Source organism: Aphelocoma coerulescens, chromosome 23 (assembly GCF_041296385.1).
Source record: "Aphelocoma coerulescens isolate FSJ_1873_10779 chromosome 23, UR_Acoe_1.0, whole genome shotgun sequence".
NCBI classification, from domain to species: Eukaryota; Metazoa; Chordata; class Aves; order Passeriformes; family Corvidae; genus Aphelocoma; species Aphelocoma coerulescens.
The window spans coordinates 1,019,616-1,035,269 of NC_091036.1; the positions used below are offsets into that span (position 1 = coordinate 1,019,616).

Consider the following 15,654-nt stretch of genomic DNA (forward strand, 5'->3'; position numbering starts at 1 on the left):
GCTCCAGCCCCTCCGTGTCTCTCTTGCCACGAGATGCCCCAGCAGTGCCAGCACAGGGACAGTCACTGCCCTGCTCCTGTTGGTCACACTGCTGCTGACACAGCCCAGGTGCCAGCGGCCTCTGGCACACCTGGGCACACCTGGGCTCATGTTCAGACTGTCACCAGCACCCCCTGACCCTTTCCCAGCTTTCCAGGCTCTGCCCCAGCCTGGAGCTGCTGGGGTTGTGGTGACCCACAGGCAGGACCCGTCCTTTCACCCTGTGGATCCTCCCCACCCCCTTGGCCTCCCACTGGGGCTCCAGAGGCCTTTCCCAATTCCAACGGCAGACACCCAATCCTGTTCCAGGAGGACAAAACCCATGGAATGCCTTCAGCTCTCCTGTACTTTCAGCTCTTTCTGTACTGCAGAAACTGCAAACCTGTTTCTCACACAATGCAGAGGAGCCTCTCAGCAGCTCCGACCCAAACACGTTCACAGGGATTTTCCAGCCCCTCGAGCAGCTCATTCATGTCAGGCAGCCACCCTACACAGGACAACTGCACTTTATTTCTTTCTAAATAAGATCAGACAGCCTCAGCATCACAACACTCAGTGGAAACAACTCAGAAGCAAATGCTTTCATTGTCCCAAAGCTACCCAGACACCAGTCCTTGTCCCTGTCTGGAACACTTCTGAACAGATACAGCTGTACCAGACGGGGACAGAGCACAACTGCAGCAGGTGAGATGTTCTGTGTGCTGGTACCATGTGGCACTGGGCCTTCTGCTCACCCCACAAACCCAGGCAAGACACTTTTCCCTGCCTGTGAGCCCCCCATAACACACCCTGACACAGATTTAAGTTTTCCAAGTTGTCTCACAAAGAAGAGCAAAGACTCAGATGCTCATCACAGACATCACCAAAGGTCCAAGGTCTGGATCACCCTGGAGAGTGACAGAGGAGGGAACAACCCCTACACAGGGACTGGGACCAAACCCCTCCTGCTCCAGCTCTAAGACAGCACCCCAAAACAGGCTCTGGTGTCCCCTGGGGTAAAAAACTGCAACACAGCAAAGGATGAGCCCCAAAGGGCCTATGGAGCTGCTGCAGGGCTGGAGCCCCTCTGGAGCCTGGCTGGGAGAGCTGGGGGTGCTCAGCTGGAGAGGAGAAGCTCCAGGGAGAGCTCCGAGCCCCTTGCAGGGCCTAAAGGGGCTCCAGGAGAGCTGCAGAGGGACTGGGGCCAAGGGATTCAGGGCCAGGACTCAGGGAATGGCTTCCCAGTGCCAGAGGGCAGGGCTGGGTGGGATCTTGGGCAGGAATTGTTCCCTGGCAGGGTGGGCAGGGGCTGGCATGGAATTGCCAGAGCAGCTGGGGCTGCCCCTGGATCCCTGGCAGTGCCCAAGGCCAGGCTGGACATTGGGGCTGGAGCAGCCTGGCACAGTGGGAGGTGTCCCTGCCAGGGCAGGGGTGAAAGGAGATGAGCTTTAAGTTCCCTTCCAACCCACACCACCTGAGATCCCACAAAAGCACAGAACTCCACGATTCCACGATCCCCCAAAGCTGCAGCAGCACCAAGGCCCAGGGGAAGCAGCTCCTGACAGGAGCCAGGGCCCTGCTGGTGCTGCAAGCTGCGCTTCATTTGGTGCCAGCAAACAGCCAGGCCCAGGGGGAATGGCACCTGTCAGAAGGGATTGTGCACTCAGTGAAATTAACAGCAACCAGGGCCCCAAACTGTCCTTCTGATTGCTAAACAGGGAGCTGAAGGCCTGACAAATTAGCATGAGAACAACAGGGAATTTACTTTGCAGATTTCCAGGACCGTATTTTTTATTCTAGAATAATCCAAGGGGGTTTTTCATGCCCTGAGAGCCACCAGCGAAGTAGCTGAATTGTAATTTTAGGTAAATATTAATGTCAACAATCTGTGGTAATACTGCACCTTATAATAAGCAAATATGGTTGCTAAAATGACCTTTACATATAAATTCCAAGTGCAAGGCTGTACCACATTTCAGGTATCCCAGGGGATTGTACACCGGTCTTTTATATATTAAGGAATCCTCATTTATGTAGAATTTACATTCACCTGCACAGACAAGCAGCAAAACTATCCAAGGCTAAATTTCACTCTCAACCCCAAAGGATTCTTTTTCTTCCTCCTTATACAAGTGATGTTTCCCAGGAAGCAAAAGGCAAGTGGAATTAAACAAAGAAATAAAACAATCAGGCATACAGGAGAGAAAAAAAAAAATAGAAAACTATCCAGAAGTTCCTTTGGAGTAACAGAAGCTAAAAAATAACCAGCTAAGAAATATTCCAGTGATGATCTTAACTAAATTGTCTCTAAACGTGCACCATGAAGCCAGATTTATGGTTTTTTATTTTCTGATGTTGAACATAAAACAGATCAAATGCCTGCATTTAGTGGGGGTAACAGTGACTGAAGAGGGGTTAAATTCTCTGCTTCTGTAGCAAATGCTGTCAGAGGGGAACCAAACCAAACCCCTGCCAGCCCCAGCTCTCCAGGTTCCCACTCCCTCATTCCCTGCTCCTCACGTGGCCCCATGTCCAAGGCTGCCCTTCCCTTTTCCCAGCCCTTCCTCACCCCAGGATCCATTTCCCTCCCTCACACTGGAGCATTTGTTCTCCCCCAGTTCCCCTCCAGGCCAGGAGGGATCTGCTCCCACCGAGGCAGGACACAGGACGGGCCCTGCAAAGCCAGGAATTCCTGAAGCTGGAACATGTAAATGGATGATTTCAATATTCCTTTGATCTCCAGTAAATGACAGGGTCCAGTGCTGCCCTCAGCCCTGCAAACCAGCTCCAGGGAATCCCACAGAAACCTCCACAAGGAATTCTGGGCCAAGCACCCTGAGCTCGTCTTTGCCATCCTGGCAAGCAAAAGCACGGCAAGGGATGGGTGCTGGGACCACAAATCCACGGGAAGGGCTCATTCCTGCTGCTGGCTGAGCTCTTGGGGAGCCTGGAGGAGCCTCACAGGATCTCAGCTCTGCACAGGGTTGCAGGTCCCACCCTGCTGGGGAACCTCTTGTTTTGCTCCTCCACTGCTGCAGAGAAATGTGGGAAATTGTATTACTGTTACATGTCTCAGGATAGAGAAATGTCCTGATTCCTCAGCTCCAAGATGCCAGAATTCCAGACTGATCTGGGGTGGAAAAGACCCTAAAGCCCATCTTGTTGCAGGGACACCTTCCACTGGGCCAGGTTGCTCCAAGTTCTTTCCAACCTGGCCTTGAAGATCCAACAGCACTTGTTTTGTTTCTGTGACAAAACAGGAGAGGAAAGATTCCAAAAGATTCCAAGTTCTCCCTGTTTGTACACTCCAGGTGCTTATCCAGAGCACCTCCAAAGGGGGATTATTCCTTGGATATTTATTTTTAACTCCTGGGTACTCTGCAAGTGTGAACGCAACATTTCCATCCATTTGCCCTCCACGTTTTAAGTCTTGCTCAATTTGCAATAAAAAAAAAAAGCAACAAAAAACTCAAACCAAACACTTCTCTAGTAAAACATCCCTCAAAAAAAAAAAAAAAAGTCAACATGACTACAAAAACACCAGAACTGAGACAGGAAGAACCAAAACCAAGAAACATCCTTAGAATGGAGAGGAGAAAACCAAAAAGTACAGCTGAATACTTTGATTCACATACTCACAATTGTTAAAAGCTCTTGAAATGAACTAAAGGTTTACAAATTTCAGATGGAAACAAATCCTCCTTCAGCTGGGGGAGGCTGCTTGAGTTTGCCTTGTTTGAACAGCTCACACAGAAGGTTATTTCAAAAAATACCAGCTCTGAGTGCATTCACAGACACATTTATAGCATCCAGGAGAGGGGAATTGCATTCCTCAGCTGACAGCAAGGAAAGCATCACACGCTCCACAACAGGTCTGCCACTACCAGCCAGATCCAGGGTTAAAATATGTTGTTCCATCAAATGATTACTGCACTATTTTTAGTCTTCTCCCATAACAATAGTGGGTAAAGAAAGAATGTGAAGTCACAAGTATTAGACAGGATTAGGTGGTTTAACTACTATTTTTGTAGTAAAGGATTCATGGTTAGAATTGCTACTACCATTAGCTCTGGAAGCAAAAAGCCACTGAAATTGCAGATTGGCTAATGCTATCCCTGGCACTGGGCCAGGCTGATTAATGATTCAGGGGACAGAAATAACTGCAGGAAAGGCAGCCTTGCAGAGGGGCTCTCCTTCGTTAGCTAATTACGTTTTTCCTCCCATTTTATCCACCATGGGAAGCGCTTCATTAACGCGGAATTTAGGTTACCCTGCCATGTCTCAGGCACATACTGGGGAGCAGGATTCAAAAACACGGGATTAGGTAAGAAACAACCTTCATTTTGTACTGCTGGAGCTGGCAGTACTTTGGGAAAAGCACCTTCTGCATCCCAGGCGCGTGCCTGGATCAGCAGGTTTGTGCAAGCGCTCGGGGCCACGCTAAGATCTGACCACGGGGGGCTTTTCCTTTCACTCCCAGCCCTACTCTGACCCTTCCCAGGTTTAAATGCAGAGGGAAAAGATGTGGGAAAGGGATGCAGCAATGTTTAATGTTTAAGGTGCCAAGGCACCTCTGGCAGAACAGACGTGAGCGGCCTCGTGCCACACTGAGAGTTCCACAACGGCCGAGTTTCACCCCAGAATCAAAGTCTGAACAGGAGGAGAACCACGGCCAGATGTTCCCAATAAAAACAACTGCCCTGGAACAGAAGTTATCCCTAACAAAGGCAGGGGTAACAGGAGAGCTGAGAGCAGCTCCTTGCCGGGAGGGAGCAGCATCACATGGCAGCCGCACAAAGGAGCGGCTGTTCAGCCTGACATCAGCACCCAGGGAAAACAGCTTGGGAATCGTCCCTGAGACACCTAAGAGGGAGTTCTCAGAGCCAGGCAAGCCAGAGACAGTGCTCTGCACCAGCTCTTTAGTACAGGGCTCTGCACCAGCCTTTTATCGAGATTTCTGATTAGTGGCCGAAATGATTTGTGAGGAAGAGGCAGCTGGCCATGGACTGGGTGGCTGGGGATGGACTGCAAAGCTTCACCCGTTTACAAAAATGCTCCCAGGATCACAACCTGCTCTGCAGAAACACAAGGAGGTCACAGCAACTCAGCAAACCACAAACGAGCTGCTAAGGGGAGAGCAAAGCTGGGGAGAGGGGAGGAGAAAACAAGCAGGACAAGTTCTGTAATAAACCTCTTTTCAAAGCACACCTGTACAAGATAATCACTGAAATACCTGAAGTCTTCTGGAAGCACTGAAATTTGTTAATTCAGTAGTGTGAAAGTGGCTTTGCTCCTCCTGAGTGAGCACCATGACAAGGAAGCAGAGCACAAGAGCAACACCCACGGAGAAATCCCAACAGCAGCACAGGAGGTCACCTGGGCAATCCCATCTGGACAATCTTATCTGCAGCTGCCCATCAGAATAGTAAAGTCCATGGGTTTGGAGGAAATAGTCTCAAAGTAACTTTCTGAACGTTTCAGAGTGTTTTCTCTCCCTCGTATATCACAAGGATTTTCCAACCTGAAATAACCAACTAAGCCAATCTACTCGTGCTCCTTCTACCTCAGGAGAAGTTTCCAGAGGGCATCACAAAGCAGAAAACCAAAGTAAATGCTCCAGTTCCCCTCCCAAGCTTCCCCTTCACTATGGAGAAATCTCTGTGAAACAGATCAGCCAAACCAGACATTTCATTTCAGCAAGGAATAATATTTCAAATTATGTGGGTATCAAATTAGCACAGCCCTTTCGGTGCCAGGGAAGGAAAGCCCTGACCAGTCCACCAGGATACAGGAAGTTCCCATGAAAACTCAACGGGTTTAATGGAACAAGAGGTCAGAAACCACCTTCAAGAGCTGAGCCACGTGTGCTGTCACACGGTTTGTGTGACAAGGGACTCACCCCATACCTTCAACCCCAGCACAGACAACACGTCCAATTATTTGGAGCACACTTCCACAGGCACATCAGAAATCCTGGAATGGTTTGGGATGGAAGAGACCTAAAATCCCAGCTCATTCCACCCCCTGCCATGGGCAGGGACACCTTCCACTATCCCAGGCTGCTCCAAGACCCGTCCAAGCTGGCCTTGGACACTGCCAGGGATGGGGCAAAATCTCTGTCCTAAGAGTTAAGCATCACTTAAACAGTATTTCCCTTTGGAAGAACAAACACCAGGGCTTCCTTTGCTTCCAGGATCTTTTTAGAGGATTTCACCACAACTTTCAGGCAAGCTCTGGTTGTGGTGCCTGCCAGCAGTACCAACACTGTCGAACACGCTCAGATCCAGCAGCCTGGCTGGAGGAGCCGTGCTCCAGAAGGGCAGCTGCCAGAATTACCTTCTGTCTGCACTCAAATCCCAGCTCCCAGTGAAGAACTCGCATGGTCACACTGCCAAAAGGCAAAACTGAGCAGAAACCCCAGTCCCAGCCCTGTTGTGCTCACTATTCTTCACTCACTCCATGTGAAAAATTCCCCACATTCACCAAGACCATCCCTGCAGAGTTCTATTGTCTCCAATTATTAATTAAACATGCTCTGAGAGAAAGCAAATGCCTAAAATCATTTGCTTCTACTAAGCAACTCCCACACTACCCCAGTGCAATTCAGACAGTCTAAGTATATCCACGGACTGCAATTCCAGAGGGACCACCACCACAGGAACTCTCCCTTCAGTTCAAGCACACGCACGCACGAGCCACAGGAGGCCCCAGCCAAGAAAACCCGGCCAATTTTCCTAAAAACCTGCTCAGTGTTGATAACTTGTCCCAGCTGAATATCCCGAGTGTCTTTTCACTCTGCCCAGCAGCAGAGGCTGTTTGGGTTTGTGAGGAGATCTGTGCAGCCTTTCATAACCAAGGCAGATGCAACCCAGGCCATTCCTCACCTGGAACCATCCTGTACCCTACCTACGTGATGTGCTGACCCCTATCCATGGCTTTTGCTGGATAAACAGCCCACAAACTGTTTATTTACCCACTGCAGCCAGGGTAACTCTCTGCCCAACAGCAACAGGGCATCAGACAGCCCAGAGCTGCTCACTGGAATATTAAAATTACTGGGGGACCCTGACACTCAACCTCATCCTGCTGCTTTTTGTGGTTAAAAAGAGAAAAAATTTGCAGTTAAGTGTCTTCCGTGGAAGGCTGGTGATTAAGGATTTGAAGCTGCAAACAGCTGGGAGTTTGCTCAGGAGATCTGAGGAAATCAGAAGTCTGATTCCACCACCACTTCAGTGTCTGCAGGGACAAAGAAGACCTTGTAGCACAAGTTTTTTGTGTGGATGGTGAACCTTTGATACCTGACTACGTGAAATGACTGGGGCACCTTTAATTGTTTATTTTATACAGAAACTCGACCACAAACACACCTGCCAGAGGAGAAGGGGAAAATGCAACAGGAAAAGAAAGTATCGAAGCAAAATGCAAACAAGACCCAGCATTTTCCTGTTGCTCACAAGGAGAGGACACCACCAGGAAGGAGCTTCTCTCCTCCCTTCCTCGGGAGGAGTGAAACTTTTCCTTAAGCCATCCCTGCTAAAGCCACCCTCAGCTCAATTCCCAGAGCTGCCAAAGTGACCAGGAAGAACAGCACAATAAAACCCACAAAAAACCAGGATACTGAGCTCAGCTGTGACTCACAGCACTCCTGGCTGTTTAATAGCACCACGAAATGCCATCATTTGGTGAAAGCCACCGGAGCATTATCACCAACAGACACACGTCTGCCTACACACGCAACAAAAAGAATCTGGGATTCAACAATTAAAATCCTTTTTAATTTTAATAAAACCTTTAATTACGACCTCCCAAGCTCTAGGCAGACATTAACCTATATTAGCCTATAATTGGGGTTTTTTTCTGTCTTCCCATTATCTTTCAGCTACTGAGTTTCCTAACCAGTCTTCAAGGCTGGGCCCTCACTGCACGATCTCTGAAAGTCTAAAATGAGAAGTACAGTAATAAAAGTGTATCCATAAGAAACTGAGAGTCGGGAGACATCCATCATGATTCCCCACCTCCCTGCATGTCCCAGAATTTCCTTCCACTTCTGTTCTTGCAGGCCAAATTCAATTCTACCCCAGCTAAGCCCAAACTGAATTAAATCATTTTGCACGCCTAAGATTAGTCCTTGCTCCAAGGAATTTATAATTTAAGAAGCAGATGTGGAGGTGGCCAAGAAGTCAGAAAGAATGGCAGTGTTAGGATTACACAGATCCTACGTTCTGAAAAACCAGGAGTAAAACCCTGAGGCAGAGAACCATGGAAAAAGAGGGATGGAGCAATAAACACTGGTGAAAGTGCCCAGCACTCACTGGAGCACCTGGTACCAAATGAGACAGAGGAGAACAGGGTTAGTGCCCCACCTGAGAGCTGACTTGGAAGAAATTAAACACAAAGATTGGTTTAGAGATGGGCACTGAATGCAAAGCCATGGGGACTGTGTGATAAATATGTGACAGGCAACGTAAAAGGCAGCAGGAAGCAGAAGAGATAAAACCCCTGACGTTAATTGTGCTCTGGTGGGCATTTCCTGAGCCTCAGCTGACAGAACTCGCAGGGGAAGCTGAGAGAGCATCACGCAGCACCCTGTGAGCTCCAGCCTGCAGGTGTGCTCTGTCCACACAACCTCCTCACCACTGTCCTGCCTCCACACAATACAGGAACTGCATCTGAGAAGTTCATTTAAACTAGCATAAGTTAATGAGCTTTCCTTTCATTAACTGGTTTATTTATTAGTGGATTATTATTATATTACTGAAGAAAATCAAGCTGAGCAACACTTCTGCTGACAACAGGGCAAGCCTCTGGAACAGGCAGGATTCTTTTGTTTCAGTGAAAGTTTATGTCTTTCCATTATTAAATAAATAAAAGTTCAAATACCAGGAGAGTTTTTAATGACTGCAAGCTTGGAGTGCCCTGTCCCCACCCCCCTTATCTCCAGTGAGTTTTGTTGTCTTTGCTTTCAGGGATTTGCAGTGAAAGGAAGATGAAAGTGTGAGCTGGAGGAAAAGAGGATTGAGAATTTATGACATCATTTTAATTCATGAAGTCATCTTGCCACAAAATGCCCAAACAATAGCAGTCCCTGCCCAGCCATCTCCACCCCAAGACTGCGTGGCTGCTTTGATTTGAAAAACCTACAAGTTTGCAGTAAGAAATTCTTGCTTACTGTTCCTTACACAACTTAAAACACTTAAGATCTCTGGCTTTGATGTCTCTTGAAACAAGTTTTACAGTCAGTGACCGAAAACTTGGATCATAAACAGAAAAATCACATCTGTTTCAACACAGTTATTTCTTCTGAAGTGATACCTAAATACTGTGTTTCTCCATCAATATTCTTCTAGCTCCTCAGCCCATATTGCAGTATTTTACGTGATTTTTCTTCCAGAACAAATTAACAGGGCACTCGGGTTTATTTCTTTGTTGATGTACACGCTGCGTCCAGTGAGGTTGCAAAATTCCCTGCAATGTTTGCTTTTAAATGGTCTGGTTGGCAACACATCCCCTGGGGAGGCACAGCAGAGGAGCGAGGGCTGGGCCGCTTTGATTCCAGAAACTGGAGGCAGCAGATGTTCATAAAGGTTGCAAAAGCTTTGTGTCTGCTGCCCTGGCAATATTTGTGGGGATCATTCTGCTTTAAAATGTGCTTACACTCGGGTTCTGCTGCCTCGGAGAGGAAGCACTTGTGTGTCTTTGATGAGTGAGTTACAGGTCACAGACAGAGAGGAGTGAGTCAGCCGCTCCTTCAACTCCAGCACAACTCACAATGCAACTGCTGAAAGGACTTCTAGTAAACACCACTACTGGCACAGCCTGGCCCACTACCCCTTCAGAGACTCTGAGTGGCTCTAAGAAGTTCCTAAAACCACTGGTTGGTGACACTCTTAAAGCTGCTCTTCTCAGCTCAGCTAAGCACATCATCACCACCTCCCCCTCTAAAAGATAACCAGAAAAACCCAACCCCAAAGCAAAGAAACCCAGTCAAACACATCTCCAGCAACTTCCACTACTGTGTTTTCCAATACTGGGAATGGTAAAAGCCCAGCCTACATGCATTGGCAGTTTTGTAATACCATTACATAAGAACTATTTAACTACAGCAACAGATTCAAAAAGCAGCAGCAGCAGCAGCAGTCACGGCTATGCTGGTTCACACATCAGGAAAAAAAAAAAAAATCAATAAAGGGAGCCATGAATTTTGTAAACATGCATTTGACTGTCACAGAGAGTGGACTGGGATTTGGGATTTCAACACCCTCAAGAGCAGAAACCTTTCAGCTCAGAGCTACCAGGGCACCGCCACCCCGAAGAGAGAAAACAAACAGCACCACTGTTGCCATTCCAACTCCACCAGAACCAGCTCCAGCTTTAGAAGAGCACCACGAAAAGCATCTCTGAGAAGCCTGAAGGGCTGCCTTTGGAAAGCTGGGAGCGGTTCTCTACCTGATGCTCTGCGTGGATGTTGTCCCCGGTGGGCCAGCGGTGTTTGCTGTTGTTGTAGCCGCCGCCGCCGCTGCCTCCTCCCCCGAGCTGCTCCCCGTGCTGCCTCTGGAAGAAATAATCCACCATGGCGTCGTCCTGGGAGCGCCCCGCCACTCCTATGGATCCCGGCACGGGGCTGGAGTGTGTCCCTGCTGCAAGGGCCTGGTTTGCAGCTGGCTGTGGCTGAGCCTGCGAGCCTGTGCCAGATGTCAGTACCACAGGCATGGTGGGGTTGGCTGTGTCTTGGGCGTGCTGCTTCAGGTGGGGGCTGAACGAGTCCTGCCACAGAACTGCTTTTCTCTTCAAAACGCACGCTACGCTCATTCCACCAACACCTGCAGGGGGGAGATGGGGAAAGAGAGGGAGAAGAGACATGAAATCCTCCCAGCTGCGGCTCTGCGTGTTTAGTAACACACCCATCTTGTGACTGGCAGGGGAACATCGCTGTGGCAAACGTGACTCCTTCAACACTCCCTCGCTCCGTGAACCCAGCAGCTAAAATATCACTAAAACCGCCCAGAAATCCCACATTCTGTGCTGCACGGGGTTAGCAGGGTACACAGGATGCCCGTGAGGGAGCAGCAGAATGGCAGCTTCTGCGACGGCAACACGCTGACTGGAAAACTGCTGGGAAAAAGCCCCCAAAAGAAAGCCCCCCCAGAACCTGCCGTGCCCATTGACACCTGGCAAAAGAGGCCAGGCCCCCCATCCATACAAACACTCGAGGCCTCCTGTATCCCATTCTATCCCAAAGTATTCCCTCAGTCATGCAAAGCAACAGTTTGGTTTTGGGTTGGTTTTTTTTTTGCAATGCAAACTTAAAATCCTGGATTTCTGCTCGTACAGCTCATGAAGTCCCAAGCGTGACGTGCACTCTCCCTGCTAACTCAGAAGGCAGTAAAAGCCATGGACAAGCTTTATGAAATTCCCTGGAGAAAGAGCAGCAAACCTGGGACCTTGGCAGAACTTTCCAGAGCAGGCACAGCCAGCACTGCTGGTCCCGCTGTCGGTGGCACTGGGGGAAACTGAGTAACTCCAACACATTTTCAGTGAACACCCCAATAAATGAAACACCCCAATAAATGAAACACCCCAATAAATGAAACACCCCAAACGCTTTGCATACATCCAAACGATCTGCGTGCAGGAGGGAGGCCTGCAGATTAAGCTGAAGCAACTCATTAACATCCCATTCCCCAAATATTTTGATAACATTCCAACAGCACAAAACCACAGAAGTCTGTTTGTTATTTTAAGGCAGGACTATCAGAGCAATAAAGACACTACAGGTGTGAACAGCGAAGTGTTTCCCCCTGCTCTATAACGCTCACACACAAGTCAAACTCATTTTTAAAGGCATGGGATAGTCTGAATTAATCTTTATTAAAAAGATCAATCATTTATGACTTCGGGTACCTAAATGCAGCCCCACCGAGAGTTCTGAGGATGAAATTGGGGTGGTGGAGCCCTGAGAACCTCCTGGCACAGCTGCAGAGCAGCCCCAGGATGTTTTACTGTTGTACCTTGGTGGCTGCAGACCTTGGCCCTGCTCCTGCCAGCAGCTCCAGGGGCATGAAAGGCGGCTCTGTTCCCTCCCTGCTCCTCGTAGTAGCCCTGAACAACACTCAGCTACTACAAACAACTTCCAAGAACAATTTACTAACAGTGGGGACACCAAAATAAAAAAGCCCAGCCCTATCTTTGACCAAACTTTGCCAGGTTTGCCCCACAAACTGAGCACAGGGTTAATATTCAGAGGAAAATGACTCTAAAAACTGCAGAGATCAGGTTTTTTAATTGCACCTCCAACGTAATTTGTTGCTGCACACGCACACACAGCCCCCACGGCCACTCTGCAGGGCTTTTTATACACTCACAACTTAAATACCAGGGACACCCAACAGGACTCACTCCTCCGGCTTTCAAAGAGTCTGGAAATCACCACCTTCCCCAAATACTTAAAAAAAACACTGAAAACACGATATGACTAAATCTTGAGTGATTTCAAGACTACAGCTCAAATTAATGGCATTTTCCTCTTAGTTTCACTTTAGCAAACAGTACCAAAATCCTTCAGCGACATCACATGAAGCACTCAAGCTCCTCTATGCAATAAGGACAACAAAAAAAAGTAATTAATGGTAAGAAATTCATTTATCATCAAACTGAGGTGCGTATTAACTGAAGCAGTGAGATCTGAGCGGCCTCTTGAAAGGAAGTTACAAGTTATCTCAGGGCAGACTTTAAAAAAAAAAAACAAACAAAGGAAGATACTATGAATCCCCACCAAAAAAATTTCCAGTATCTCTAAGATTGTGACAAGCCCATTTCCAGTGCAAAACAAGGTACAAAGTTGCACTGCCACAGCCTTTGCTCCCTCAAAAGGCTGCGGGTCCCTCTGTCCACAGGCACTAATTAATTTCTGGGTTAATAAAGGTGTTCTCATAAAAATCGGGGAGGGTCCAGAAAATCTCAGTCAATGGATTTAAGGAGAGGCTGCTCCCAGACGCTTCCTCTTTGGGCTGCTCCGAACACGAGCGGAAAACTTGGCAAAGGCGACATTTTGAAAGGGAGCAAAGGGGAAGGGAGCACTGTGGGTAGTTCCAAGTGGAGTTCCAAGGCGCGTTTTGATGGGAATGCCGCGTTCGAGGCAGCGGGACAGCTGAATCCTGTCATTCACAGCTCCCGGAGCCCCGGGAATACGCGCAGTCACCCACACGGGCACTCGCAAACCCGCAGGGCCTCCAGAGCCTCCTTTCATTCCCCAACTCCTCCTAAAAATAGAGGATCAACTTTTCCCAGGTGAAAGCGTTCGCTGGGCAGAATCCCGGATTTGCAAACAAAGGCTTCCACGCTGCTACACCGCGCTCAGGGCAGGCGGTTCTGCTTTTCCCTGGATGAAAACACAGCGTGGAAATGAAGAGCTCCGTGCTATCGCTGCAGGCAGAACGCTTCCCATTATGGGACATTCCACAAACGACAGAAAACTTGGGAGAAATCTCCCTGCAAGTCTGAAGCACCGGTGGTGACAACACTGAATAAAGGAGCTCTAATCCACGCAGAGCCCGGCTCCACGGCCCTGGTTCCATATTCCCCTCAAAGTCACAGATTATTACAAAATGAACACGGTGTAAAACGCCCGTTCCAAAAAAGTTCAACCCCAGAGCAGAGGAGTTTGGGCTGGGTGGGTTTTTTTTGGAAAGTTCCACTGGAAATGAAAGCAGAGCCATTGTTTGAGAGCTGTGTGGCCTAGCAGAACTTTTAACGTTATCCCTGTGTTTTCCTGAAAACCTGGGGGGACGCAGCACTGAATTCCTGACCCATCGGATTCCCAAAAGCAGCATTAAAACCCTGGAGGACCCACGGTCCCCCTTACTCCACACCTCCATCCCTCTTAAGAAAGGAAATTCCTTACTCATGATCTGCCTAATAAAAATCTCTGCTCCGAACAAAGTTATTAAACATTGACCAAAGCAAACAACAACAACAACAAACAAAAAATCAGAGCATTTCTCAGGTTGGGGCGAGAGGCTCTTAAAATTCCAAGTTTGCAGCTCACAAGGGCCGAGGCTGTTGTTATGTGAGCACGAGATAAAAACAAGGGGGGGGGGGGAACCCACACAAACACAAAACCCCCAGGGTCACCCAGCACATCCAAAAGGATTGTCCGCTTTTTTCCTCCCTCCCGCTGCCAGCCCCGACCCCCTCCTCTTCCAGGGACCCCCAGAGCCGCCGAACCCCCCCCCAAAAGCTGGAGGGAAGGAACCCAACCACCCCCTCGGAGCCCCCGGGGCAACAAAGCGAGGCCTCGGCCGGAGCGACAGAGCCGCCTGGGATTGAACCCCCGGGAGCAGGGGGAGGCCCCCGGGGTTAAACCCCTCCCGGAGAAAGGGGAGACCCTCCCCGGGAGCGGGGGAGCCCCACAGGCGAAGGGGGAGCCCCCGGCGGGCCGGGCCCGGGGGGAGGCGGGTGGGGGCCGGGATGGGCCCGCGCCCCCCCAACAATAACCCCCGTCCCCGTTACCGGAGCGCCCGCGGGGCCGCGCTCGGGGCCCGGGGGTCCCCCCGCGCCCCCTCCCCGCTAACAATGGGCCCAGGCCGCGGCCCCGACACGGAGCCGGGCGGGAGCGCCGGCGCAGCGCCCCCGCCGCCGCTCGCCTTCGGGGCGGCCTGGGGCCGCTCCTCCCGCGCCCCCCGCCAATATGCGCCCACGGGCGGGTCCGCGGGGGTCCGCGGCGCGGCGGGGCCGGCCCCGGGCCGGTACTCACGGGCGGAGCGCTCGGATGCAGACGGATGCCGGGCCCCCCCCGGCCGCTCGCCGCTGCCTCTCCCCGGCCGCTCACTCCGACAACATGGCGGCGCGGCGGGGCCGCGGCCGCGCTGCACCACGGGAAGGCGAGGCCGCTCCAGCGCCGCCGGGACGGGCGGGAGGGACCGTGAGGGACGGGGAGGGACCGGGTGGGATAGGGTGGGGTGGCTCGGCATGGACCGCACCGGGACGTGCCCGGGCTGTACCCCGACCCTGCCCCCCTGCCCACGCTGGGGTCAGCCCGCAGCGCCCGCCCCGTGTGGCCCCTGCCCCGGCCGGGGGTGCGGGCACAGCCCCGCGTTCTGCCCCGCGCTGCCGCTGGCACCGCCACCAGCGCTCGCTGGGATGGCGGGGATGTGGCGGAGCCCCCCCAGCCTGGGCATCCTGATTTCCCCTCTAGTCCGGGCAGCCTGAACCCTCCGCACCCCGCTGCCCGGACACCCCAAGCCTCCCAGCCCGAGGCCCCCCAGTCTGTGCACCCCGAGTCCGCCCAGCCTTGGCCCTCCCAGCTTGTGCACACCTAGCCCCTCCAAGCCGGGACAGCCTGAGCCCCCCCAAGGCTGGGCACCCCGAACCCCCCCCCCGCACCCCCCTGCCTGGACACCCTCAGCCTCCCAGACTGTGCACCCTGAGCCCCCCAAACCTGCGCACCCCGAGTGCTCCCAGTCCGAGTGCCCCCCGAGTCCGCCCAGCCTTGGCACTCCCAGCGTGTGCACACCTAGCCGCTCCAAGCCGGGACACCCTGAGCCCCCCACCCCCCCAGCCCGGGCACCCCCAGCCCGGTCCCCCCGAGCCCCCAACAGCGGGGATCCCCCTCCTGCCCCAGAACCGCCCCGGGGGCAC

The 15,654-nt window shown here is 51.2% G+C and overlaps 1 protein-coding gene across 8 annotated transcripts in view; it reads right to left on the reverse strand.

Annotated features, from left to right (window-relative positions):
- PUM1 (pumilio RNA binding family member 1) overlaps window positions 1–14,895 on the reverse strand; it is an 83,307-nt gene extending 68,412 nt beyond the window's left edge. For 7 of the 8 annotated variants that reach the window (XM_069035761.1, XM_069035759.1, XM_069035764.1 and 4 more), the window contains exons 1-2: window positions 14,771–14,895; window positions 10,465–10,838 (exon numbers count right to left, since the gene is read on the reverse strand). In XM_069035761.1, coding sequence (XP_068891862.1) covers window positions 10,465–10,827 — 363 coding nt within the window. In that variant the 5' untranslated portion in view covers window positions 10,828–10,838; window positions 14,771–14,895. The remainder of the gene's footprint in view (window positions 1–10,464; window positions 10,839–14,770) is intronic. The other variant, XM_069035765.1, reaches the window with a different exon arrangement.
- Window positions 14,896–15,654: the final 759 nt, after the last annotated feature.